The sequence below is a fragment of the Plecotus auritus genome (assembly GCF_963455305.1).
Source record: "Plecotus auritus genome assembly, chromosome: 4".
NCBI lineage: Eukaryota > Metazoa > Chordata > Mammalia > Chiroptera > Vespertilionidae > Plecotus > Plecotus auritus.
In genome coordinates, this window is record NC_137775.1 from 126,558,442 (window position 1) to 126,585,497 (window position 27,056).

Consider the following 27,056-nt stretch of genomic DNA (forward strand, 5'->3'; position numbering starts at 1 on the left):
GCTAATACTCTAGGGCAGTGGTCGGCGGTTTGCCGCTCTGTTGACTAATGAGTTTGCTGACCACTGCTCTAGGGAAAAGGGTATTGGTTTATACCCATGTATACAAAAGAGCCTGTAAAACTAAGGTGCAATAATTGTCTAGCTTGTGGCTGGTGGATATGCTATCCTCAATCCTCCTTTTTTATTGTACATGGATGCTATCCTCAATCCTCCTTTTTTATTGTACATGGATTTTGGGGGGGAGGGTAATGGCAAAAGTCATCTTTTCCAAAAAGAATGATAACTAATACTTGTGGATATTTATTCTATAGATGTTCTCCACATGTGTGAGCTAACATATATAGAATAATAGTCATTACAGTATTATCATGGTGATTTACAAATAGCAAAAGATAGGAAGTAATCTAAATGTCCATTGGAAGTGGACTGGTTGAATAAATATTGGTACATCTATAAAATAGAATAATGTGTTCTGGTGGTTCTGTGAGTCATAGGTGATGTCTCTGTAAAATGTCTTCCTTATCTTTCTTTTTTTAATTTATTTTTTCTAAATGTCTTCCTTCTCAAGGACTTTCCTCTGCTTTGTTTTGTGGATAAGGAAGAAAAGTAGATAAAGAGAAACATGGATGTAATAACCTGTGAGTTGTAGTTCTATACTAAGAATTGCTTTGAACATTATTGACCATTACTTGTTACTGGCTGATTTCAAAAATTATAATTATGAACTACTTATTTGACTTCATTCTGCACACTTTGTCAGTTGTATATGTGATTATTCACACTGTTGCACAACCTAGTTTACTCAGAATCATTTACCCCAAATCTATACAGTTCTCAACTGTGTTTACTTTTTAAAATTAAAATATTGAGTTTATGACACATGTATAATTTTGTTTCCCCACCATTTCTATTTGTCTGACCACCACTACTACTATGTCCTATCATAACATTCCATACATACTTAAACCAAGCAAAGGGTGGGCTTCCATCTTTAAAAACTGCTTAGGCATTTTGGACAACACATCCTTGGCAATGGAACCTGGACATTTATCCGACAGGGTAAGCAAAGTCCTCATTCTGAATTCAAAAAGGACAGCTGGAAATTTTAACAAACTATCTAAACTATTTTCTTAAAGAGACTTTCTCTGCTTCCAGAGATCTTGATTAGCCTCCTGGTCAGTCATCCAGAAGCAATCCTATCTAATGAAAGAGTAATATGCAAATTGACTGTCACTCAATACACAAGATGGCTGCCCCCATGTGGACAAAAGATGGCTGCCACAAAATGGCCGGCAGGGAAGGGCAGTTGGGAGGGACCAGGCCTGCAAGGGAGGGCAGTTAGGGGTGATCAGGCCTGCAGGGGAGGACAGTTGGAGGGGACCCAGACCTTCAGGGGAGGGCAGTTGAGGGGGACCAGGCAGGCAAGGGAGGGCAATTTGGGGGGACCAGGCCTGCAGGGGAGGGCAGTCGGGGGGGACCAGGCAGGCAAGGGAGGGCAGTTGGGAGTGATCAGGCCTGCAGGGGAGGACAGTTGGGGGGACCCAGGCCTGCAGGGGAGGGCATTTTGGGGGGGGGAACCAGCCTGGCAAGGGAGGGCAGTTGAGGGTTACCAGGCCAGCAGGGGAGGGCAATTAGGGGTGGCTAGGCCATCAGGGGAGGGCAGTTAGGGGCAATTGGGCTGGCAGGGGAGCAGTTAGGCATTGATTAGGCTGGCAGGGGAGTGGTTAGGGGGTGATCAGGCTGGCAGGCAGAAGCGGTTAGGGGCAATCAGGCAGGCAGGCAGGTGAGCGGTTGAGAGCCAGTAGTCCTGGATTGTGAGAGGAATGTCTGACTGCCCATTACGGCATCCTGGTTAATTAGCATATTTCTCTATTTTTTATATATATGTGAGATAATACATACCAAAACTACATAGTATTTGGAATGTAGAAAGTATTCAATAAATGTAGTTCTTTTTTCCTTATTGTTATTAGAGGCATGAAGATGTGAAGCATCATGACAATTTTGGAAACTTAAAGAGTTAGGTATAGAGAGAGAAACCAACATGGAGGCACAGGTAAACATCTAAATTGCTGCCTCACACAACAATTTCAAAACTACAACTAAAAGACAAAACAGACATCATCCAGAACCACAGGAAGGCTGGCTGAGTGGAAATTCTACAACTAGAAGGAAAGAGAAAAGCACACTGAGACTCAGAGGAGCTGCAGGAGGCAGAGGTACTGAGACGCGTGTGCGGAGAGGACTGGCAACTGAGTGCGCGGCTGGCTTTCTCAAGCGGGAGGGAGACAAAAGCTCCCTACTGCGCTGAACTCCAGTTCCAGGCAAGACTCTGGGGACCCAAACTCATACGGGGTGAAACTGGACTGTCAGGAAAGAGAAAAGCACACTGAGACTCAGAGGAACTGCAGAAGGCAGAGGTACCGAGGCGCGCACGCAGAGAGGGCAGGCAACTGAGTACGCGGCTGGCTTTCTCAAGCGGGATGGAGACAAAAGCTCCCGACTGCACTGAACTCCAGTTCCGGGTGAGAATCTGGGGACCCAGACTCATTCGGGGAGAAACTGGACTGTCTGGCAGTGGGCAGAACTTGAGGGCGGCTTTCTCTCAGGGGTGCCATTACCATGGCACACTGAGACACAGGGGCCTATTAGGGCAGGGCTGATGGGAAACCAATGCTGTCTACTCCACCCTGAGACTCCGCGCCATCCAAGCTGAGCACAGAGGCTTTTGCAAGTCTTGTCTCATAAGGGTGTCTCCAGCACAGAAGTTCTCCCAGCATAGACACAGCTGATCCTCACAGCCAATTGGCCTGGAGGTCAATTCCTCCCAGTGATATCAACAACAATCAAGACTTAACTACAACAAGACTGTGCACACAGCTCACAAAGTGGTGCACCAAGAGTGTCCACCTCAGGTAACTGGGGAGGCTGAGCCACTGGGCCATATAGGACACCTAGCACACAAAGCCACTCTATCAACTCGGGGACCAGCCAAAATGCGGAGACCAAGAAACAGATCACAAATGAAAGGAATGGAGGAAAGGAAACGACTGGATATAGAGTTCAAAACCACGGTTATAAGGTTTTTCAAGAATTTCCTAGAAAAGGCCGATAAATTTAGCGAGACCCTCGAGGATATGAAAAAGGACCAACTAGAAATTAAGCATACACTGACTGAAGTAAAAAATATTATACAGAAATCTAACAGCAGACTAGAGGATCGCAAGAATCAAGTCAAAGATTTGAAATACAAAGAAGCCAAAAACACTCAACCAGAAAAGCAAAAAGAAAAAAGAATCCAAAAATATGAAGATAGTGTAAGGAGCCTCTGGGACAGCTTCAGGCGTACCAACATCAGAATTATAGGGGTGCCAGAAAAAGAGAGCGCAAGATAATGAAAACCTATTAGAAGAAATAATGACAGAAAACTTCCCCCACCTGGTGAAAGAAATAAACTTACAAGTCCAGGAAGTGCAGAGAACCCCAAACAAAAGGAATCCAAAGAGGACCACACCAAGACACATCATAATTAAAATGCCAAGAGCAAAAGACAGAGAATATTAAAAGCAGCAAGAGAAAAACAGTTAGTTATCTACAAGGGAGCACCCATACGACTGTCAGCTGATTTCTCAACAGAAACTATGCAGGCCAGACGGGAGTGGCAAGAAATATTCAAAGTGATGAATAGCAAGAACCTACAACCAAGATTACTCTACCCAGCAAAGCTATCATTCAGAATTGAAGGGCAGATAAAGAGCTTCACAGATAAGAAAAAGCTAAAGGAGTTCATCACCACCAAACCAGTATTATATGAAATGCTGAAAGGTATTCTTTAAGAAGAGGAAGAAGAAGAAAAAGGTAAAGATAAAAATTATGAACAACAAATACATATCTATCAACAAGTGAATCTAAAAATCAAGTGAATAAAAAATCTGATAAACAGAATAAACTGGTGAATATAATAGAATCAGGGGCATAGAAAGGGAGTGGACTGACAATCCTTGTGGGGAAGGGGGTTTGGGGGTGCAGGAAGAGACTGGACAAAAATCGTACACCTATGGATGAGGACAGTGGGGGGGCGGTAAGGGCAGAAGGTGGGGTGGGAACTGGGTGGAGGGGAGCTATGGGGGAAAAAAGAGGAACACCTGTAATAATCGGAACAATAAAGATTTATTAAATAAAAAATTTAAAAAAGGGGTATAAATAACATTTCTTCAAGATCCAAATCTAATATTTCCTCATTGAACCTTTACAGATCCCACAGTCCTTGAGCTGTGCTCTCACAGCTCTTTGCTTGTTATTGTAAATTCTCTGGCTACTACTATGCCTTCCATGGTAGAAGTTGTGTATTTTCAACATATACTGAGTATCTCTATGTATCAGGCATTATGCTAGGTGAACAGTACAGATAAGGTCTCTGTCCTCTTGAAGCTTAAATTCTAGAATGGGGAAACAAAAAAGTAAGTGATTTCATATAGTGGTAAGTAATAGAAGAAAATAAAATAATGGGTTCGGAGTGTTGGGGGCAGGGCCAGACAGGATGATCAGGAAGGCCTTGAAGAGGTGTCATTTGAGTTGAGACCTGAAGGATGAACTCTTTGGATTGTGTGTAACACTTTTAAAATATATATATATTTTATTGATTTCAGAGAGAAAGGGAAAAGGAGAGAGAGAAAAAAACATCAATGATTAGAGAGCATCATCAATCGGCTGCCTCCTGCACACGCTCTACTGGGATCCAGCCCTCAACCCGGGCTTGTGCCCTTGACTGTAATCGAACCCCGCTTCAATCCGCAGGCTGACGCTCTATCCACTGAGCCAAACCAGCAAGGGCGTGTGTAACACTTTTAATACCTCAGCTCCAACCACTCAGAGTCTTGATTATGTTCTTGATCATTTCCTTCAGGTTACCTTAGAATGCTGAATTTAGTTTGTACACACGTTGCATATTGTTTGGCTGTAGCTCTTCTGCTTTCCCTCCCTCTCTCCACAAGAGTGAGCTCTTGAGCTGACTTTTCCCCCATAAGTTAGTGAATGAATTTATTATTTTCTTTTTAACTTAATTTTAAATGTTTTTTAAAATTGATTTTAGAGAGAAAGGAAGGGAGAGTGAGGGGGTGGGGGGAAGAGAGAGAGAGAGAGAGAGAGGGAGAGAAAAACATCAATGTGAGAGAAACATCAATCAATTGCCTTCTCATACACACCCTGACTGGGGACCAAACCAGAAATTTTGTCCTTAAGTCTGAAGTCCGTTAAATTGAGGTCTGTGCTCTGGCCAGTGTGGCTCAGTTGGTTGAGCATCATCCCGTACACCAAAATGTTACTAGTTCAATTCCCAATCAGGGCACGTGCCTGGATTTCGGGCTCGATTACCAGTAGGGGACATGCAGGAGGCAGCCAATCAATGTATGGCTCTCAGATCGATGTTTCTCTCCCTCTCCCTTCCTCTCTCTCTAAAAATAATTTTTTTTAAAAATTGAGGTCCACAAAATCAAGGGTTTACTGCAATAGTAAATGAAGCCATGGATATGGGAAAGAGAATGTTTTGAGTGTAGAGGAAACAGAATCTTCAAGGGCTCCTATATTTAAGGGACCAGAAATGGTGGAGGGGAGGGAGCTACAAAGGAAACTAAAAATGAAGCTATTCTGGAGAGCGAAGAAAAGATGGATATAATGTTAGGAAAGCCAAGGGAAGAGAGTTTTTCAAGGAAAGGTTATTAATAGTGTCAAATTCCTGAGAAGTAAGCTGAGAAGTCTCCATTAGATTTAGCAACAAGGACATAGCAACTTTTGCATAAGTAGTTTCAGTGGATTGCAGAAGGCAGAATGTAGTAGATTGAGGAGTGAATGGAAATACAGAATTGAGGATATAGTGAGCTTAGAAAGCCACAGAGTTTCTCTCTGATATAAGTACAGAGAGCAATAGCTGAAAGGGGAAGGTGGCACATTTTCTTATTTTTTGGAGATGGGAGAACCTGAACACATTGTGCTGATGGGAAGAAGTCAGTAGAGGGTAAGAGGTTGAAGAAACACAAGTGAGAGGGGATCATTGATAGAAACCAGTCCCTTAGAAGGAGAGAGAGAATTTGACCCAGAGCACTGGTTGGAGGGATTAGATTTTGATGGTGTGTTAGTCTACTCAGGCTGCCATAACAAAATACCACAGACTGGGTGGCTTAAATAACACTGTGTTTTCTGGAGGCCAGAAGTATAAAATCAGGAGCTATCAGGCTTCATTTCTGGTGAGGCCTCCCTATCTGGTTTATAGATGGCTGCCTTCTTCCTGTATCCTCACATTGCCTTTCCTCTGTGTGCCACAGCGACAGAGTGTTTTCTGGTGTCTCTTTCTCTTCTTTATGAAAATCCCATTTGATTAGGACTCCACCCTTAATGGCCTCATTAGCCTTAATTACTTTCCTTTAGGCCCTGTTTCTAGTATAGTCACATTGGGAGTTAGGGCTTCAATATACAAACTTGGGGTGATACCATTTAGTCCATAACAGAGGAGAAGAGAGAATCCTCTTTCATTAAAACAGGAGGGAGAGCCCTAACTGGTTTGGCTCAGTGGATAGAGCGACCGCCTTTGGACTGAAGGGTCCCAGGTTCGATTCTGGCCAAGGGCATGTACCTTGGTTGTGGGCACATCCCCAGTTAGGGGGTGTGCAGGAGGCAGCTGATCGATGTTTCTCTCTCATCGATGTTTCTAACTCTCTATCCCTCTCCCTTCCTCTCTGTAAAAAATCAATAAAATATATTTTAAAAAAATAAAACAGGAGGGAGATAAAAGGAGATCGATACAGGCAAGGTTTTCTCTGTGAAAAAAGGAGTGCAAGCAATGTATTGAGTGTAAGGGATAGATGTTATAGTTGTGTATTTGAGAAGAGTAGAGAACATTTAGTAGCTGATATGGAGAAGGGGAAGAATGACTGAGGAGGGGAACATGGCAGAATTACTAGGTTGCGTTGACCTATCTGTGTACCAGGCTGGTTTTCAGCAGAGCAGCCCAAGCACAGGTATGACTATTGAGAAGCAGTAGTCTTCCATGTGTGAATATTGCCTTTTAGAAATCTTCATTGTGTAAGATCTCAACCAGGGGTAGACTCATGTTAACACTACAGTATCAGCACTGCTTTAAGAAGATTGAATTATCTTCCACATTCTTTGTTACTGTTAGATTGGCAGCAGATTTTGACTAGAGCATCTTTACCTAGTAGAAAATTATACTTAGTAAAATTGAGGTGATTATGGACCTCACAAGGTATTTACAGCATCTGTAGGCAAGAATTAGCTCACAATCTTTAAAATCAGAGTAAATTTGTCTTGGAATTATTTAGAGCAAGTGATGAACAGCACAGCTGATTCCCATTATTCTCAGATTCTGTATTTACAAATTTGCCTACTCCCTAAAATTTACTTATAACACCAATATCAATACTTGTGGTTGTTCCCGTAATCTTTCATGGCTATGTGCACAGAGTGGCAGAAATTTGAGTCACCTAGCATGTGTATATTCCCTGGTGAGGTCAGACAAGGCAAGCTCGGCCTTCCTGTGTGAGCTCTCATCCAAGTGTCCTTTCCATTGTCTACTTAGTGCCACATTTTCTGCATTTTTGTGCTTTTTCTTGGTGATTTCACTGTTTGTTTTGGCTTTGTTGTTGTTGTTTTAGTTTAACAGACATTTATTCCTTTAGTTGAACAACCTCTACACACAAAATAAATGGTTTGAGATTTTTGAGTGGGAAGGAAGTTAGGTCTTAAGAGATTTTGAGTTTGCTACATGTTTCCTAGAAATCATTTAACTGAGCCTTTTAAGGCCACTGATGGCCTTGGCCAAAGGGAAAGGACGGTGATTTTACTATTTAAAATGTCCCCCAGATGTAGTGCTGAAGTGATGTCTAGTATTCCTAAGCACAAAGGAAGCTGTAATATGCTTTATAGAGAAAATGTGTGTGTTAGATAAGCTCCATTTATTTAGTGCCTAAAATGTAAAAAAGACAGATAATACTAAGCACTGGCAAAGATATGAGGTAACTGGAACTGATATTTTGCTGGTAGGAGTATAAATTAGTGCAGGTACTTTGGAAAATGCTTGATATTACCTAACTGAACATATGTATACCCTATAACCCAGTAGTTCCACTCCTAGATACATATCCAACAGAGATATTTTCATTTTCCTATGGGTAAGACATACACAAGAATGTTCACAGCAATAATATTTTTATGGCCCCCAAACTGAAAACAACTTTCAACAGAATGTATTCAATAAATTATGAATATTCATGCAATGGGATGCTTTCCAGCAATAAAAATTAATGAACTACTGCTAAATGCAACAAACCTGGATAACTCTTAGAAACATATTGAGCTGAGGGGAAAACAGGTACTTAAGAGTGCATCTTTTATGATATTTACATCAGGTTAAAAAACAGGCAAAACTAAAAAACAAAAGGCAAAACTGATCCATTGAGGGTAATAACTGAGAGGGAGGTGGGTGCTGGTAATGTTGATTTGTTTTCAGAATTTTTTATTTATTGATTTTAGAGAGAGAAACATTGATTTGTTGTTTACTTATGCATTTGTTTATTGATTCTTTTTTAAAAAAATTTTTTTATTGATTTTTAGAGAGAGAGGAGAGGAAGAGAGAGAGAGAGAGAGAGAGAGAGAAACATCGATGGGCTGCCTCCCGCATGCCCCCTACCTGGGATCAAGCCTGCAACCTGGGCATGTGTCCTTGACAGGGAATCGAACCAGCAACCTTTCCATGCGTGGGAAGACTGCCCAACCAACTAAGCCACACTGGCTAGGGCTCACTGGTTGATTCATGTATGTGCCCTGAGTGGCAATCAAACCCACAACCTTGGTATTTCAGAGATGAAGCTAGGGATGGTGCTGATAATGTTCTATTTCCTTATCTGGGTAAGTGGTTACATAGGTGTGCTGACTTGAAATTCTGTCTATCCAATTGTAACTTTTTTATTGGTGTACTTTTTTATAGGTAAGTTATGCTTCAATGAAAAGTTTATTTTAATAAAAGAACATAGTAAGAAGTCCACATTCTACATTTATTTAATGGCATTATGTTTCATTAATTTACCCTATACTGTTCAATCCTTCCCCACTAACCCCCCAACCTTGGTAATACTGAGGGCCCTGAATGTAAATTCCCTCTCACTCTTATTCTGGTTGTTTTAAAGTTCAAAAAGAAGTTTCCAAGTTTAAGCTTGATCTCTGTGAGGACAGTTTTACCTAAAGGTGCTCACTGTGCAGCAAACTGAACTCTGACCTAAGTGGAGCTCTATTAGCTGTCTCACGGAAATTGAGGATTTAAGTCCACACTCCACTCCCAGATTCTAAAGGACTTGACAGGGAGTGGAAAAAGCAGCTGGCTTGGTACCTGCTTTAGTGTACTGTAGTCTCTGTATTGCTTAATTGTTTTTTTTTTAATATATTTTTATTGATTTCAGAGAGGAAGGGAGAGGGCTAGAGAGATAGAAACATCAATGATGAGAGAGAATCATTGATTGGCTGTCTCCTGCACACCCCACACTGGTGATGGAGCCCACAACCTGGGCATATGCCCTGACTGGGAATCGAACCGTGACCTCCTGGCTCATAGGTCGATGCTCAACCACTGAGTCACGCCAGCCGGGCTTTATTGCTTAATTGTTTACTTGAGAAACAGTGATTGGATTAATGAGTGGCAAGGATGTACATTTAGCTATACTAAGCAGACTTTTGTTAATAGTCGTATTTCTATTTATGGCTTTGTTAGTTCTTACTCTAGAGAGAGTGGAAGGGAGGAAGGAGGAGGAGGAGAGAGAGAGAGAGAGAAACATTGGTGTGAGAAAGAGTCATTGATTGGTTACCTTCCACAGGTGCCCCTACCTGGGCTGGGGAACCTGTAACTGAGGTACGAGGTACGTGCCCTTGACCAGGAATCAAACCCTTGACTCTTCTGTCCATGGGCCAACACTCTAACCACTGAACCAAGCCGGCCAGGGCAAGCTAGCTGTTTTTAAGTCATTTTTTCATTCAGCTCATATTCATTGGTTGTTTACTATGTATTAGGCACTTGGAATGCAGGAATAAGACATATAATCTTTGCCCTCAAATAGTTTGCAGTTCTAGTGTGGAAACAGGCAAGTGATCAGTTATAGTGTCAAAACTGATACCAGCCCTAGCTGGTTTGGTTCAGTGGATAGAGTGTCAGCCTGCAGACTGAAGGGTCCCAGGTTCAGTTCCAGTCAAGGGCACATACCCAGGTTGCGGGCTCGATCCCCAGTAGGGGGCGTGCAGGAGGCAGCCAATGAATAATTCTCTCTCATTGTTGATGTTTCTATCTCTCTCCCTCCCTCACCCTTCCTCTCTGAAATCAATAAAAATATATTTTTTTAAAAAAACTGATACCAGTATGTGCTATGATAGAGCTCAATCTTGGTGATTAGTCAGTAACTCATAGATTCTTAACCTAGACCAGGAACTGGAAATGTGTACCTAAGAAAGTTAAGCTAAGGTAAATTTTGAAAGAGAGAGAGAGAGCGTGAGAGAGAGACTGTGTGTGTGTGTTTCAGAGTGAGGATGTGGGGGATTTCAGAAAGTGAAGGCTTAGGAGTTATGTAGATGGTAAGTCATGATTTTTCATGCTAAGGAGTTTGGATTTTGTTTTGAAGATGGTGGGGAGCTGTTGAGCAAGGAAGTGATGTGATCCAGATTTGAAAATGATTATGCTGATGATAATCACATAAAAAGAAGTTAAATCAATAAACTGAAGTAGTCTTTTACAAGGATGGAATTATCTAGGCCCTTGTCAAAGTGTAGTCCCAGAAGTATTGCTATTATTTTGAGAGCTGTTAAAACTAGAATCTTGGGACCTATTCCATACTTACTAAATCAAAATCAGCATTTTAACAAGATCTCCAAATAATTTGTAGGCACATTCAAGTTTAAGAAGCATTGACTTAGATGGATATTATGATGGTTAGACTTTAGACAGCTGGTGTGAAGAAAAGACAGATTGAAGAGATGTTATGGAGTACATGTTCTCAATCCCTCTCCTCACAAGTACATACCAGGTGCCCCTACTCATCCTTTACCTTTCAGCTTAAATGGAGCTTCTCTGATGCCACACTCCCAATACACATGATTGCCATATACTCCCATAGCACCCTGTACTTACCTTATCACTTCCTCATACTTTTCTTGTATGTAATTTCTTATTTAATTGCCTGTGTTTCTCCCTAGACTCAGTTCTATGAGGTCAGAGACTGTCTTTCTATGCTGCCTAGCACATGATAGGTACCCAATAAATATTTGTGGTTTGATTGAATGAATTCACTATGTACAAGAAGAGAAGATGGATTTGGGTGTGTTGGGGATGTACACGTTATATTTATTAATAGTAATGGTAAATTTTAAGTAGCACCGACATGTTTCAGGCACTGGTCTACGTGCTTTATATGTATTAATTTATTTGATTCTCTCAGCAATCCTATAAGGGTAGATATTCTTTTTTTTAACTTTTTGTTAATGTAGTTGTAGGTAGATATTATTTACATTATTAAAATACATTAAATTTTTTGCTTTTTTATTTTTAAATTTTTTCAATTAGAGTTTACATTCAGTATTATTTTGTATTAATTTCAGGTGTACAGCATGGTGATTAGACAATTATATACTTTACAAAATGTTCCCCCCAAAGAGGTAGATAATCCTAATATCCTCTTTATAGATGAGAAAACAGGCACAAGGAGGATAAGTAATTTGCTTCAGGTTATATAGTAAGTGGTAAGTCAAGATTCAAACTATATAATCTGGTACTACTCTGCTACGTCTGGTTTTGGACAAAATAGCTTCCTGGCACTATGCTAAGGGTTTCTATGTATTTCTTTTTTTTTCCTCTCTTTTTTATTTATTGAATTTATTGGGGTGACATCGGTTCACAAAACCATACAGGTTTCAAGTGTACAACTCAATAACTCAATAAAACATCATCTGCACGCTGCATCGTGCGCCCATCACCCCAAGCAAAGTCTCTTTCCTTCCCCATTGCCCCGCCCCCTTTGCCCATCTCCACCTACTCTCTCTTTCCCTCAGGCTATCACTACACTGTTGTCCGTGTCTATGTGACACGTATATGTTTTTTGGCTAATCCCTTCATCTTCTTTCATCCAGTCCCTCCTCCCCTCTGACAGCTGTCAGTCTGTTCCATGAATCCATGAGCAAAGGCAGTTTAAAGAGATCATATAATTCTCAGGACGGGGCATGCATTTCTAGTTGTCAGTCTTGGTGATGGTAGTGCAAAGCCCCAAGGTCACCAGCAGCAGCATGTTAGTGAGGGTGTGGGGCTGCGGCATCCTCCTGCAGCTGCAGCTCCACTCTGCAAAGTGGTGGTAGTGCTTCTCGGACTCTTGCAGCCTTTTGGCTGGACCGCCTCTTGCTTGGCTCTGAGATCTCTATACTCGGTTTCTATGTATTTCTATATGTTATTTAATCTTTATAACATCAATGTGAGGAAGATATTATTATCTTATTTTACATTTAAGGACACAGAGGCTCAAAAAGTTATATAGTGTAATATATGGTAACGGAAGATTTAACTTTGGGTGGTGGGCACACAGTGCAATCCACAGATCTTGTATCATAGAAATCTATACCCAAAACCTATATGATCCTGTTAACCAATGTCACCCCAATAAATTTAAGAAAAAAAGTTACATAGCTTACTTAAAGATACACAGCTAGTAAGTGATGGAGCACTTAAAACCCAAGCCTTTAACCCCAAGACTATCCAACGCTAAACCCTGTAGTCTTTACCAGAAATGGTGATGCCTACATGTGGAGTCTAAAATACCTGTGGGATATGAAACTTAAGATTACTGAGGAACTAACAGGTAGAATAGAATGCCTAACATTTAGGAAGAGTAGGGGGAAGACTGAATTCCAGTTGCTCTGGTAGCATTAGCTTTTCAAGTTTGAAGAGGAAAGGGAGACTTGAGGCCTAGCAATTCCAGCCAGCCTCTTAATGCCCAGGTGGAACTTTGAACTCAGGAGAATAAGAACCTTAGCCTCTACAGTAAGCTGTAACTTAGGTGACTAAGGAATAGTTATTGCTTTTTCTTATGGCCTCAGAAACCATATGGATTAGGAATGTTGAATGTCAGAACTGGAAGGAACCAGTTGTGATCTTCCCCAGTCCACTCTTACTCATTCCCCCTCATTTTATAGTAAGGAAACTGAAGAGGAAAGTAATTAGATGACTTGCCAACGTTTAATAAAACCATTAGCAACAGGCCAGGAACAGAGGACGGAATCACATTCTTGTGTTCTTTGCCCTGTGCCTTATGACTCTCTAGGTTGAAGATTTATCATTTCTTGTTTAAAACTGTTCTGCAGTTATACTTATTTCTTTACCACTGCCTGTTTCTTCTTGACTTTGATTCCTGGAAATACTAACTTCTTGTCCTTTCCCCTTTAGCTCTAAGCATATACTCCCTGGCAAGACTGGCTTGCCTCATTAATAATGATACTGCTATCAAGATACCACTGGTAGGAACACACTGGCACATAGAACTTCAAATTGTTCTTCTTCTTGGAGTGAAAATATGATTCTTTTGAGCTGTACACACATTGGTTAATTTTTATAAAGCAGAAGACTGCAGGAGTGGGTGCAGTTTGTGTAACTTTTTATGAAGTTGCAAACTCCTCACCTAAATGTTAAGGATGATTATGATAGATAATCATATGCAGTGGTGTCACCCCTGCCCTTGTACCTTCTAAGGTAAATTATGGTAAAATGAAATTAGACTGGAAACAAGATTATAACTAGCACTTATACCTATACATTATGCCTTATACAGTCCTGCTCAGTTAATAGTACTTATACCTATACATTATGCCTTATACAGTCCTGCTCAGTTAATAGACCTTTAGTTCTATAATAGCTACTGTTTTTACTTTTGTTTCAGCATGTGAAGACTGCACGGCATGGCAGCAAAGAGCTGCCATTTTAGTTTTGTTACAGAAAGGTATAGTGAGGCTGCAGTTTTCAAATTAAGTCTATTTTAGTTAAAACCTACATTAAAACAAAAAAAAAAAATCACAACTAAAATGACATTTAGGCCCTGGCTAAATTGGTTGGTTGGGTGTCATCCTGTGTACTGAGAGGTTGCCAGTTTGATTCCTGGGCAGGGCACATGCCTGAGTTGCGGGCTTAATCCCCAGTAAGGGGTGTGCAGAAGACAGCTGATCAATGTTACCCTCTCACTTCGATGTTTCTCTCCCTCTCCTTTCCTCTCTCTCTAAAATCAATAATAAGCCCTGACCGGTTTGGGTCAGTGGATAGAGCGTCGGCCTGGGGACTAAAGGGTCCCGGGTTCGATTCCAGTCAAGGGCATGTACCTTGGTTGCGGGTACATCCCCAGTAGGGGGTGTGCAGGAGGCAGTTGATGGATGTTTCTCTCTCATTGATGTTTTTAACTCTCCCTCTCCCTTCCTCTCTGTAAAAAAAATCAATAAAATATATTTTTAAAAAATAAAATCAATAATAAAATAATATTTAAAATGACATTTAGTTTAGTTTGCCAAAGTGATATGTATTTTATCTTTTTTAAAAATATATATTTCATTGATTTTTTTTACGGAGAGGAAGGGAGAGGGATAAAGAGTTAGAAACATAGATGAGAGAGAAACATCGATTAGCTGCCTCCTGCACACCCCCCACTGGGGATGTGCCCGCAACCAAGGTACATGCCCTTGACCGGAATCGAACCTGGGACCCTCCAATGTGCAGGCCAACGCTCTATCCACTGAGCCAAACTGGTCAGGGCGGTGTATATTTTATCTTTATTGTTTAAAGTAATTATAGATGTCTGCTTTGTGGGTTTTTTTTTCTCCATTGACCCCCTCCTCCTGGCACCTGCCCCTCATAAATCTTTGCCACAGTATTGTCTGTGTCCATGGGCTATGCATATATGCATATAAGTTCCCTGGTTAATCTCTCCCCCCACACCCCACCCAACCCACCCCTACCTTCCCTCTGAAATTCATCAGTCTGTTCATGGTTCTATGTATCGATCTATTTTGTTCATCGGTTTATTTTGTTCACTAGGTTCCACATACAAGTGACATCATGTGATACTTGTCTTTCTCTGACTGTTATTTTGCTTAGCATAATACTCTCTAGGTCTATCCATGCTGTTGCAGATGATAAGATTTCTTTCTTTTTACCACTGTGTAGTATTCCATTGTGTAAATGTACCACAGTTTTTTTATCCACTCATCTGCTGATGGGTACTTTGTCTATTTCCAAATCTTAGCTATTATAAATTGCACTACTATGAACATAGTGGTGCATATATTCTTTCTGATTAGTGTTTCAGGTTTCTTAGGATATATTCCTAGAAGTAAGATCACTGGGTCACATGGGATTTCCATTTTTAATTTATTGAGGAAACTCCATACTGTTTTCCACAGTGGCTGCACCAGTACACTTTCCCACCAACACTTGTCTTTTGTTGCTGATAGCCATTCTGACAGGTATGAGGTGATACCTCATTGTTGTTTTAATTTGCATCTCTCAAATAATTAGTGACTTTGAGCATTTTTTCATATGTCTCTTGGCCTTCTGTATGTCCACTTTGGAGAAGTCTCTATTTAGGTCCTTTGCCCATTTTTAAAAAGATATATTTTTTTATTTATTCAGAGAAGAAGGGATAGAGAGATAGAAACATCAGTGATGAGAGAATCATTGACTGTCTGCTTCCTGCACACCCTCCCCTCCTCTACTGGGGATCAAGCCTACAACCTGGGCATGTGCCCTTGACCAGAATCAAACCCGGGACCTTTCAGTCCGCAGGCAGATGCTCTTTCCACTGAGCCAAACCAGCTAGGGCCCCAGTTTTAAATTGGATTGTCTGTCTTCCTTTGGTTAAGTTGTATAAGTTCCTGATACATTTTGGAAATTAACCCCTTATCGGAGGTGTCATTTGCAAATATGTTCTTCCATGCAGTGGGCTCTCTTTTCTTTCTTTTTTTAAAAATTTTTATTTATTTATTTATTTTAAGTATATATTTTATTGACTTTTTACAGAGAGGAAGGGAGAGGGATAGAGAGTTAGAAACATTGATGAGAGAGAAACATAGATCAGCTGCCTCTTGCACACCTCCTACTGGGGTTGTGCCCGCAACCAAGGTACATGCCTATGACCAGAATCGAACCTGGGACCTTTCAGTCTGCAGGCCGACGCTCTATCCACTGAGCCAAACCAGTGAGGGCAGTGGGCTCTCTTTTCACTTTGTTGATTGTTTCTTTTGCTGTGCAGAAGCTTTTTATTTTGATGTAGTTCCATTTCTTTATTTTCTCTCTAGTTTCCTTTGCCCTAGGACCGTGGTTGGCAAACTGCGGCTCGCAAGCCACATGTGGTTCTTTGGCCCCTTGAGTGTGGCTCTTCCACAAAATACCTCGGCCTGGGCGAGTCTATTTTGAAGAAGTGGCGTTAGAAGAAGTTTAAGTTTAAAAAATTGGGCTCTCAAAAGAAATTTCAATCGTTGTACTGTTGATATTTGGCTCTGTTGACTAATGAGTTTGCCAACCACTGCCCTAGGAGATGTATCGGTAAACACATTGCTACGAGAGATGTCTGCGATTTTGCTGCCTATGGTTTCTCCTAAGGTTTTTATGGTTTCATGGCTTACATTTAGATCTTTTATCCACTTTGAGTTTATTCTTGTGTATGGTGTAATTGGTGGTCTAGTTTCATTTTTTTGCATGTACCTGTCCAGTTTTCCCAACACCATTTATTGAAGAGATTGTCTTTACTCCATTGTATGCTCTTGCCTCCTTTGTCAAATATTAATTGAGCATAATGACTAGGGTCAATTTCTGGGGTCTCTGCTCTGTTCCATTGATCTATATGTCTTTTCTTGTGTTAGTACCAAGCTGTCTTGATTACAGTGACTTTTCAAGGCTACAAAGTTTCAATTATAGAAGATAAATAAATCCCAACAAAAATGGCTGCAGCCACGGAGCAAACAGGAGGCTTGGGTTTCCCCGGCGATGGAGGAAGCCAAACTTCCTGGCCAGCCCAGACCTCCGCTCAAGGATACAAAGTTTCAATTATAGAATATAAATAAATAAATAAATCCCAGATACCAGGGCCTCCGCTTGGGTCGACGGGGGGCATGGCCGGCCTGCAAACCACCACAGGCCCCTCACCCAGGCTGCCCCATGCCCCAAGGGAACCCCCACCCTGATCCGGGACACCCTTCAGGGCAAACCAGCCGGCCCCCACCCATGCACCAGGCCTCTATCCTATCTAATAAAAGAGTAGTATGCAAATTGATAATCACTCCAACACACAAGATGGCTGTCCCCATGTGGACACAAAATGGCTGCCACAAGATGGCCAGCAGAGGAGGACAGTTGGGAGGGACCAGGCCTGCAAGAGAGGGCAATTGTGGGTGATCAGGCCAGCAGGGGAGGGCAGTTGGGAGGGACCAGGCCTGCAAGGGAGGGCAATTGTGGGTGATCAGGCCAGCAGGGGAGGGAAGTTGGGAGGGACCAGGCCTGCAAGGGAGGGCAGTTGGGGGTGATCAAGCTTACAGGGGAGGGCAGTTAGGGGTGACCAGGCCAGCAGAGGAGGGAAGTTGGGGGCGACCGGGCCTACAGGGAAGGGCAGTTGGGGGCAAACAGGCTGGTAGGGGAGCAGTTAGGCATCAATCAGGCTAGCAGGGGAGTGGTTAGGGGATGATCAGGCGGCAGGCAGAAGCAGTTAGGGGCAATCAGGAAGGCAGGCAGGCGAGCAGTTGGGAGCCAGCAGTCCTGGATTGTGAGAGGGGTCCCAGATTGGAGAGGGTGCAGCCTGGGCTGAGGGACACACACCCCCATGCATGAATTTCATGCACCGGGCCTCTAGTATTGAATAATAGTGGTGAAAGCAGACATCCCTATCCTGTTCCTGTTCTTAGGGGAAATGGTTTTAGTTTTTGCCCATTGAGTATGTTGGCTATAGGTTTGTCATATATGGCCTTTATTATGTTGAAGCATGATCCCTCTATTCCCACTTTGCTAAGAGTTTTTTATCAAAAAAAGGGTGTTGTATTTTGTCAAATGCTTTTTCTGCATCAATTGACATAATCATGTGATTTTCCAATTTGTTTATGTGATGTATCACCTTTACTGATTTGCGAATATTGTACCAACCTTTGATCCCCAGAATAAATCTCCTTTGGTCATGGTGTATCTTTTTAATGTATTGTTGGATTCAATTCGCTAATATTTTCTTGAGGATTTTAGCATCTATGTTCATCAGAGATATTGGCCTGTAATTCTCTTTCTTTGTAGTGTCTTTATCTGGTTTTGGAATTAGGCTAATGCTAGCCTCGTAAAAAGAGCTTGGGAATGTTCCTTCTTCTTGGATTTTTTTTTAATAGTTTGAGGAGGATAGGTGTTAGTTCTTGTAAAACTTCCCTGTGAAGCCATCCGGACCAGGGCTTTTGTTTGCTGGAGTTTTTTTTATTACTGCTTCAATTTCATCAGTAGTTATGGGTCTATTCAAGTTTTCAGATTCTTCCTGATTGAGTTTTTGGAAGATTGTACTTTTCTAGGAATATGTCCATTTCGTCCAGGTTAGCCAGCTTGTTGGAATATAGTTGTTCATAGTATTTTTTAAATTTTTTATTTTTTAGGATCCTTTGGATGTCTGTGGGGTCAGTTGTTACTTCTCCTCTTTTGTTTCTGATTTTGTTTATTTGAGTCCTCTCTCTTTGTTTCTTGATGAGTCTGGCTAAAAGTTCATCAATTTGGTTTATCTTTTCAAAGAACCAGATCTTGGTTTTGTTGATCTTTTGTATTTTTTTTAGTCTCTACATCATTTAGTTCCACTCTGATCTTGATTATTTTCTTCCTTCTACTTACTCTGGGCTTTTCTTGTTGTTCTCTTTCTAGTTCTTTAAGTTGTATGGTTAGATTTTTTATTAGAAGTTTTTCTTGTTTTTTGAGGTAGGCCTGTAGTGCTGTGAACTTCCCTCTCAGGACTGCTTTCACTGTGTCCCATAGATTTGGGGTGTTGTGCATTCATTTTCATTTATTTCCAGCAATTTCTTTTACTTCTTTCTTGATCTCTTTGGTAACCCATTCATTGTTTAATAACATGCTATTTAGCCTCCATGTGTTTGAATGTTTCTGAGTGTTTTTATTATAGCTGACTTCTAATTTCATGCCATTGTGATCTGAGAAGATGCTTGATATGATTTCAGTCTTCTTAAACTTGCCACAGCTACCCCAACCTTCAGAAATAATGTTGTAATTAAGGATTAAAACCCTAGCAAGGACTCATCACAAATAAGTTATAGCTGTAGTCAGTAACATAACATGCATATGTAAAATAATGTTCCAAATTCTATAAAATGGACATAAATGTATTAAACATATTAATTATGAAAGTTACTCCCAGAATGTTATAAGATATACATACAGCATAAAAAAATCTGACAATTCCTTAAGCTCTTACTATATGCCAGGTACTGTAGACAAATAAAAGCTGGCTAAGCTCCTGAAGAGCCTGGAATCTAACCAGGGGTGACACGTGTACATAGAAAAAATAATATGAGGAAGAGTGAAAATAGTGATGTGACCAAAGAACAATATTAGAGGAAAGGGCGATTGCTTTTATCAGTTAGATTTCATGGCATAAGATCATTTGAGCTGAATCTTGAAGAATTTTAATAAATAAAGATGATGGAAGTGAAGGCAGAATGAATGCATTTCAATTTGAGAAAATGACCTGAGCAAAGGGCATTGAAGTAGGAAAGAACATCTATATAATAAAGAGGTAATATGCAAATTGGACCTAACGGCATCACAGTAACGACCAGTTTGCATATTGACAGACCAGCAGGAGGCTGCGCCGCAGCAGGGAGCCGGCGGCTGAAGCCAAGTTCTCGGGGGTCTGAGAAGAGTGCCTGACAGGAGCCCAGACTGCAAAGAAGGAAAAGGAAGCAGCCATGGAGAGCTCTTCCAATCCCCCTGCATGGACACCCTATCCCAGCTCCTGCACCCCGGGGGGACAGGGAGGCTGACCAGATGGGGAGTAGACCCAGCCTCAGGGGTAGCCGCAGCCCGCACCTTGAACTCCTGATCTCTTCCCCTGCTAACCCCACCAGGGGTGCCCACAACAATAGCACGCCAGCAACCACCCGTCAGTGCCCCCGAGGCACCCAGGGCCTGCATCCCACTGCTGCCGGGCCCCCTCCGCTGGGGCCAGGCACACCTCTCCTCCCTACAACTCCAGACCGGAGTGGAGGCAGGCCTGAGCAGCCCCCCAGGGCTGCTGGCCAGAGCCCACCCCTCCAAGGCCTGTGGAACCCTCTGCAAAGCTTTGATAGCTACAGTCCCAGGAAACAATCATGCCCTCCTCCCCTAATCAGCACCTGCTACCTGCGAGGGTACCCGTGGGCTTAAAAATAACAATCTCTTCCCATTTAGACATCACTTACTTAATGAAACATTTCTAGGTTTATTAGTTCAGAACATCCTCATGACAACCCAGTGAGGTAGGCAGAGAAGAGATTACAATTCCCATGGTATGTGCATATGTATTCAGAAATAAAGCTCAGAAAGGAAAAGTGTCAAGCCCAGTGGTTCCCAAGGTGCAGCACACGCCTCACAGGGAGGCAATTTGATTTTAAGTGGGGGCAATTCGAGAATGAGTTATCAGTGAATTTTTTGCATTTCTTGTGGTTCTAGGGGGCCTCATCTACAGTTTATCCTACAAGATAAAAGACTAATATGCAAATGACTGAATGGTGGAATGACCGGTCACTATGATGCATGCTGACCAGCAGGGGGCAGGCACTCAATGCAGGAGCTGCCCTCTGGTGGTCAGTGTGCTCCCACAGGGAGAGAGCCGCTCAACCAGAAGCTGGGCTCATGGCTGGCAAGCACAGTGGCAGTGGTGAGAGCCTCTCCCACCTCTGTGACAATGCTAAGGATGTCTGACTGATGGCCTAGGCCCACTAAGCCGTCAGTTGGACATCCCCCCAGGGCTTCCGGACTGCTAGAAGGTGCAGGCCAGGCTGAGAGACCCTCCCCCCAAGTGCATGAATTACATGCACTAGGCCTCTAGTAGCATAATAATGACATACAGGAAAGTTCCGTTTATTACTTTTAAAATCCGTGCATCAGTCCTGTGAGATGGCTATGATTCTTCCCACTGTATAGATTAGAAAACGGGAGGGATAGAGAGGTTAAGTGGCGGAGCCATGATTCCAACCCAGGACTGTTTTATTCCAAAATTAGTGCTCTTTGCTGCCATGCTGTGCAGTCTTCATATTCAGGAAATAGCAGGTAATACAGCTTACCTGGTGATAGAGCTTACTAATATATAGGGATATCAGTGGGAAATCCTCCTGGAAAGGATTAATAGAGGGTTTTTAGGAGGCAGTGAAAATGGACAGGGAGGGATAGATGAGAGGCTTGGTGTAGGATGGCTCAAATATAATTGAAAATTGATTGTACTGGTGATTAGGGACAAGGGCAAAATCAATGATGACTTAGGTTTAATATCTGTTTGACTAAGGGAACAGTGTTAGAAAAGTGAGGAAAAGAAGCTTGTTTGGAGGGTGAAGGGAAAGGAAAGATGGAGCAATCATTTTTGCTTTAGATATGTTTTATTTAAAATACAGATGAAAGATATCATTGGAAATTTAGGCAGCAAATGTAACTTCTCATTTTATTAAATTTGGATTAAAAGGAAGACCGAGGGACAATAACTGGAGGTTGCTGAAAGCTAAGGCGTTATCAAAATTGACACCCTAGCATCAGAGGAGCCTTATCACTCCTGCATTTCACCAACTTTCTGTATCTTTTTAAAATACATATATTTTATATATATATATATATATATATATATATATATATATATATATATATATATTTTTTTTTTTTTTTTAAGAGAGGAAAGGAAAGAGAGAGAAAAACATCGATGAGAGATAAACATCATCACTCGGCTGCCTCCTGCCCCTACTGGGGTGGCATGTGCACTGATTGGAATCAAACCTGCGACCTCTTGGTGCATGGTTCAATGACACTCAACCAACTGAGCAATACTAGCCGGGCTGCTGTTCTCTATTGTTATTGCATGTGATCTCCACCTGCCCTGGGATCTCTAATTCTTTGACACCTCTGCATTCACTTGGCCCAGTAGTCCCCTTCTGTTTTCACTTGACTTTCTAGTCTAGCCCTCCAAATCAGTTATTTGAATTCTACCCCCTCTGGCATCTTACAGTATCTCTTTCCCTAGACGTTACCTTCTTCTTCTCTCCACATCCAAAGGACCATCCTCTTAGCCAATGAAGGCCCTAAAGTGCAATGAACCTTTAATCCTAATTATAGTATTACTAGAGGCCCAGTGCACGAAATTCATGCACTCGGAGTGGGGGGGTCCCTCAGCCTGGACTGCACCCTCTTGCAGTCCAGGAGCCCTAAGGGGATGTCCAACTCATGGCTTAGGCCCACTCCCCATAGGACACCCTTAGCACTGCTGCGGAGGCAGGAGCAGCTCCCACCACCGCTGCTGTGCTAGCCAGTCATGAGCCTGGCTTCTAGCTGAGCAGCGCTCCCCCTGTGGGAGCACACTGACCATTAGCGGACAGCTCCTGCATTGAGCATCTGCCCCCTGGTGGTCAGTGCGTGTCATAGCGATCAGTCATTCTGCTGTTCGGTCGATTTGCATATTAACCTTTTATTATATAGGATGACTATTAGCTCCATAGAAAGAATTCTCTGTAATGGGAATCGACACTGTGAAGAGTCCCTGATTCTTTTTTTTTTCTTTATTGTTGAAAGTATTACATATGTTCCCTTTTTCCCCCATTGACCTCTCCCAGCCCACTCCCAGCACAGGCCCTCACCCCGCTAGTGTCTTTGTCCATTGGTTATGCTTATATGCATGCATACAAGTCTTTTAGTTGATCTCTTACCCCACCCCCCTCCTCCTTTCCACCCTTCCCAAGTCCCTGATTCTGGAAGGCGACTGAAGCAGGCATATCTTTTTTTTTTTAATTTAATAAATCTTTATGGTTCAGATTATTACAGTTGTTCCTCTTTTTTCCCCCCATAGCTCCCCTCCACCCAGTTCCCACCCCACCCTCTGCCCTTACCTCCCCTCCACTATCCTCATCCATAGGTGTACGATTTTTGTCCAGGCTCTTCCCACACCCCCCACACACCTTTTCCCCTGAGACTTGTCAGTCCACTCTCTTTCTATGCCCCTGATTCTATTATATTCACCAGTTTATTCTGTTCATCAGATTTTTTATTCACTTGATTTTTAGATTCACTTGTTGATAGATATATATTTGTTGTTCATAATTTTTATGTTTACCTTTTTCTTCTTCCTCTTCTTAAAGAGTACCTTTCAGCATTTCATATAATACTGGTTTGGTGGTGATGAACTCCTTTAGCTTTTTCTTATCTGTGAAGCTCTTTATCTGCCCTTCAATTCTGAATGATAGCTTTGCTGGGTAGAGTAATCTTGGTTGTAGGTTCTTGCTATTCATCACTTTGAAAATTTCTTGCCACTCCTGTCTGGCCTGCATACTTTCTATTGAGAAATCAGCTGACAGTCATATGGGTGTTCCCTTGTAGGTAACTAACTGTTTTTCTCTTGCTGCTTTTAATATTCTCTCTTTGTCTTTTGCTCTTGGCATTTTAATTATGATTAAATGTGTCTTGGTGTGGTCCTCTTTGGATTCCTCTTGTTTGGGGTTCTCTGCGCTTCCTGGACTTGTAAGTCTTTTTCTTTCACCATGTGGGGGAAGTTTTCAGTCATTATTTCTTCTAATAGGTTTTCATTATCTTGCTCTCTCTTTTTCTGGCACCCCTATAATTCTGATGTTGGTACGCTTGAAGTTGTCCCAGAGGCTCCTTACACTATCTTCATATTTTTGGATTCTTTTTTCTTTTCCAGTTGAGTGTTTTTTTGCTTCTTTGTATTTCAAATCTTTGACTTGATTCTTGCCATCCTCTTGTCTGCTGTTAGATCTCTGTATAATATTTTTTATTTCAGTCAGTGTATGTTTAATTTCTAATTGGTCCTTTTTCATATCCTCGAGGGTCTCGCTAAATTTATCGGCCTTTTCTAGGAAATTCTTGAAAAACCTTATAACCGTGGTTTTGAACTCTATATCCAGTCATTTCCTTTCCTCCATTTCTTTTGTTTGTGATCTGTTTCTTTGTCTCCGCATTTTCGCTGCTTCCCTGAGTTGATAAAGTAGCTTTGTGTGCTAGGTGTCCTATACGGCCCAGTGGCTCAGCCTCCCCAGTTACCTGAGGTGGATACTCTTGGTGCACCCCTTTGTGGCCTGGGAGCACAGCCTTGTTGTAGTTAAGTCTTGATTGTTGTTGGTATCACTGGGAGGCCAATTGGCTGTGAGGATCAGCTGTGTCTACGCCGGGAGAACTTCTGTGCTGGAGACAGCCTTATGAGACAAGACTTGCAAAATTGCAAAAGCCTCTGTGCTCAGCGTGGATGGGGCGAAGTCTCAGAGCTGAGCAGACAGCCTTGGCTTCCCGTCAGCCCTGCCCTATGAGGCCCCTGTGTCTCAGTGTCCCTCAGTAATCACTGCAAGCACCTCTGAGAGAAAGCCGCCCTCGAGTTTCGCCTGCTGCCAGACAGTCCAGTTTCTCCCCCAATGAATCTGGATTCCCAGATTCTTGCCCGGAACTGGAGTTCAGCACAGTCGGGAGCTTCCGTCTTCCCCCTGCTAGAGAAAGCCAGCGGCACACTCAGCAGTTAGTCCTCTCTATGCGCACTTGCGCGCGCGCCTCCAGACCTCTGCCTTTCATGGCTCCCCTGAGTTTCCGTGCGCTCCTCTCTTTTCCCGACAGTCCAGACTCACCCCGTATGAGTCTGGGACCCCAGGGTCTCACCCGGAACTGGGGTTCAGTGCAGTCGGAACTGGGGTTCAGTGCAGTCAGGAGCTTTTGTCTCTCTCCCGCTAGAGAAAGCTAGCCAGGCACTCAGCCTCCCGTCCTCTCTGCGCTCGTGTCTCCGTACCTCAGCCTTTTGCAGCTCCTCTGAGTCTCCGTGTGCCCCTCTCTTTCCTTCTAGTTGTAGAATTTCCACTCAGCCAGCTTTCCTGTGGTTCTGGATGATGTCCGTTCTGTCTTTTAGCTGTAGTTCTTAAATTGTGCGAGGCAGCAGTTTAGGTGTTCACCTATGCCGCCAGCTTGGTTTCTCTGAAGCAGCCATATCTTGTTGGGCTTCTTTAGTGCCTGAAATCTATGGTACTTTTATTGGAATGAACTAAGAAGGTAAAATAGGTTAGGTCACCTTTTTGCCAGTTGTGTCTTATTTCCAAACATCTGAAGTATACAGAGAAGAGGGAGCTGGTATGGGGCATAAAGAAGAAACTGCTTCTGAGGTCCCTTAAGGTTATAGTCTATACCAGTGGTCGGCAAACTCATTAGTCAACAGAGTGGCAAACCGCAGCTCGCAAGCCGCATGTGGCTCATGAGCCGCGGTTTGCCGACCACTGGTCTATACAGCTGCTGTGTTGGCATCCTCTTTCTTCCTGAAATCAGACCTGTGAGTAAAAACTGGCATTGGATAGGGACTTTGAGGCAGCTCTAGTCTTGACCAGAAAACCTGGCTCCCTCTGAACCTACACGTTGCTAGGTCCTGACTAGCCCTGGGGAAGCTGCTAATTTACAATTGGCACCTATGTTGTTGATGCCCCTGGAGGTCTTAGACCTTCATGTACATAGCACCGGGAGCCAGCAGAGGGAGTTGTAGTGCAGAACTTTCTTTAGAGCTTCTAATAAGTTCTGATTTTGTAAGATCTTCCTTGGCTCCATCTCCTGTGAAAGAAGAATTTGATTTGAGATATGCCTGAGCTTAGTGTCAGACCCCTGCTGTGAGCAGGTGGGGAGCTTCTGCATAGTTGTTAAAACTTGAAAGCCATAAGGAACTCTTGATTTCAAGGAAACGCCTATTTACTGTACAGATCTAGTAACTCTTGAGAAATGGGAGTGCCTTCTTGACCTTGAGCCTTATTGATTTTGGTATCAGCACTTCCAGTGACGTGTCCTGAGGGGCGGGAGAAAATTAACAAGTGCCTTACACACTGGGAAAGGGAGGAAGCCTGATTGGTGCTGCAGAAAGTCCCCACTGGGGCGGAGGGGGGAGAGTGTTTGGGTAGCATTAGACAGTGAGTGCCCTGTAGGAAGTTCAGTGGCTGGGTGCAGAACCTTGCATTAGCTCTGATTTTGAATCAGAAGCAGAAGCTTTGAAGCTAGCCAGCCAGTAAGGGACTTGTTAGGCAATTGACGAGTGATCTTGATTTGAATAGGAAGCCTCTGTTAAAGGGGATGCAGCTTCTGCTAGACATTGTGAACTTCTGAATCACTTGGTTTGGTTCTGCTTTTGGCCACTCGGAAAACCCAGGCATTTCCAAACCAGCTTTTCATTTTGCTTCAAGACATATATTCCCCAAGCCTGCACTATGGAGAAGTGGGACGGGAATGAAGGCACCTCAGCTTTTCACATGCCTGAGTGGATGGTGAGTTCTTCCATCATTTTGCTTTTCCATTTCTTGATAATGAGGCCACCACCTCTGACAGATGACAGGGATCACCTGTGAGAAATTCCTACCAAGACCTGTGGTTAGGAAAAAAAGTTATTACTCTAATTTATGATTCGTTCCTCTGCCTTGGGTCACCCTTGTTTCTTAATTACAAGTGAAGCTGGGAAGTCTTAGAGCTGCCTGGCCAGAGTCAGCTTCTTGCCCGGCTGTGCTGGGCTGGAGTCCCTACTGCTGCTTGTGTATTGCATGGGTTGTGTTATCCTATGAGTGCTTTGTATTTTATACACAAACTGATACTTTGTTTGTTTCTCGTGTGGATTTAAAAAAATACAGGCACACCTCAATTTATTGTGCTTCAGAGATGTTGCGTTTTTTACAAACTAAAGGCAAGAGGCCCTCCACCAGCAAAGAGCGGACTTGCCTTGTTCACTACTTGCTTCACTGTGGTGGTCCGACCAGTGACTTTCAAT

General features: G+C 42.6%; 1 protein-coding gene across 4 annotated transcripts in view; it reads left to right on the top strand.

The window, feature by feature from the left end:
• Window positions 1-27,056, top strand: part of AHCYL2 (adenosylhomocysteinase like 2) — a 191,118-nt gene that overhangs the window by 109,994 nt on the left and 54,068 nt on the right. The window contains exon 1 of one of the 4 annotated variants that reach the window (XM_080664135.1): window positions 26,255-26,562. The exons of the other annotated variants lie outside the window; for them this stretch is intronic. Coding sequence (XP_080520261.1) covers window positions 26,506-26,562 — 57 coding nt within the window. The 5' untranslated portion in view covers window positions 26,255-26,505. Of the gene's footprint in view, window positions 1-26,254; window positions 26,563-27,056 lie in introns of those variants that run through there. 4 annotated transcript variants of the gene reach the window in all.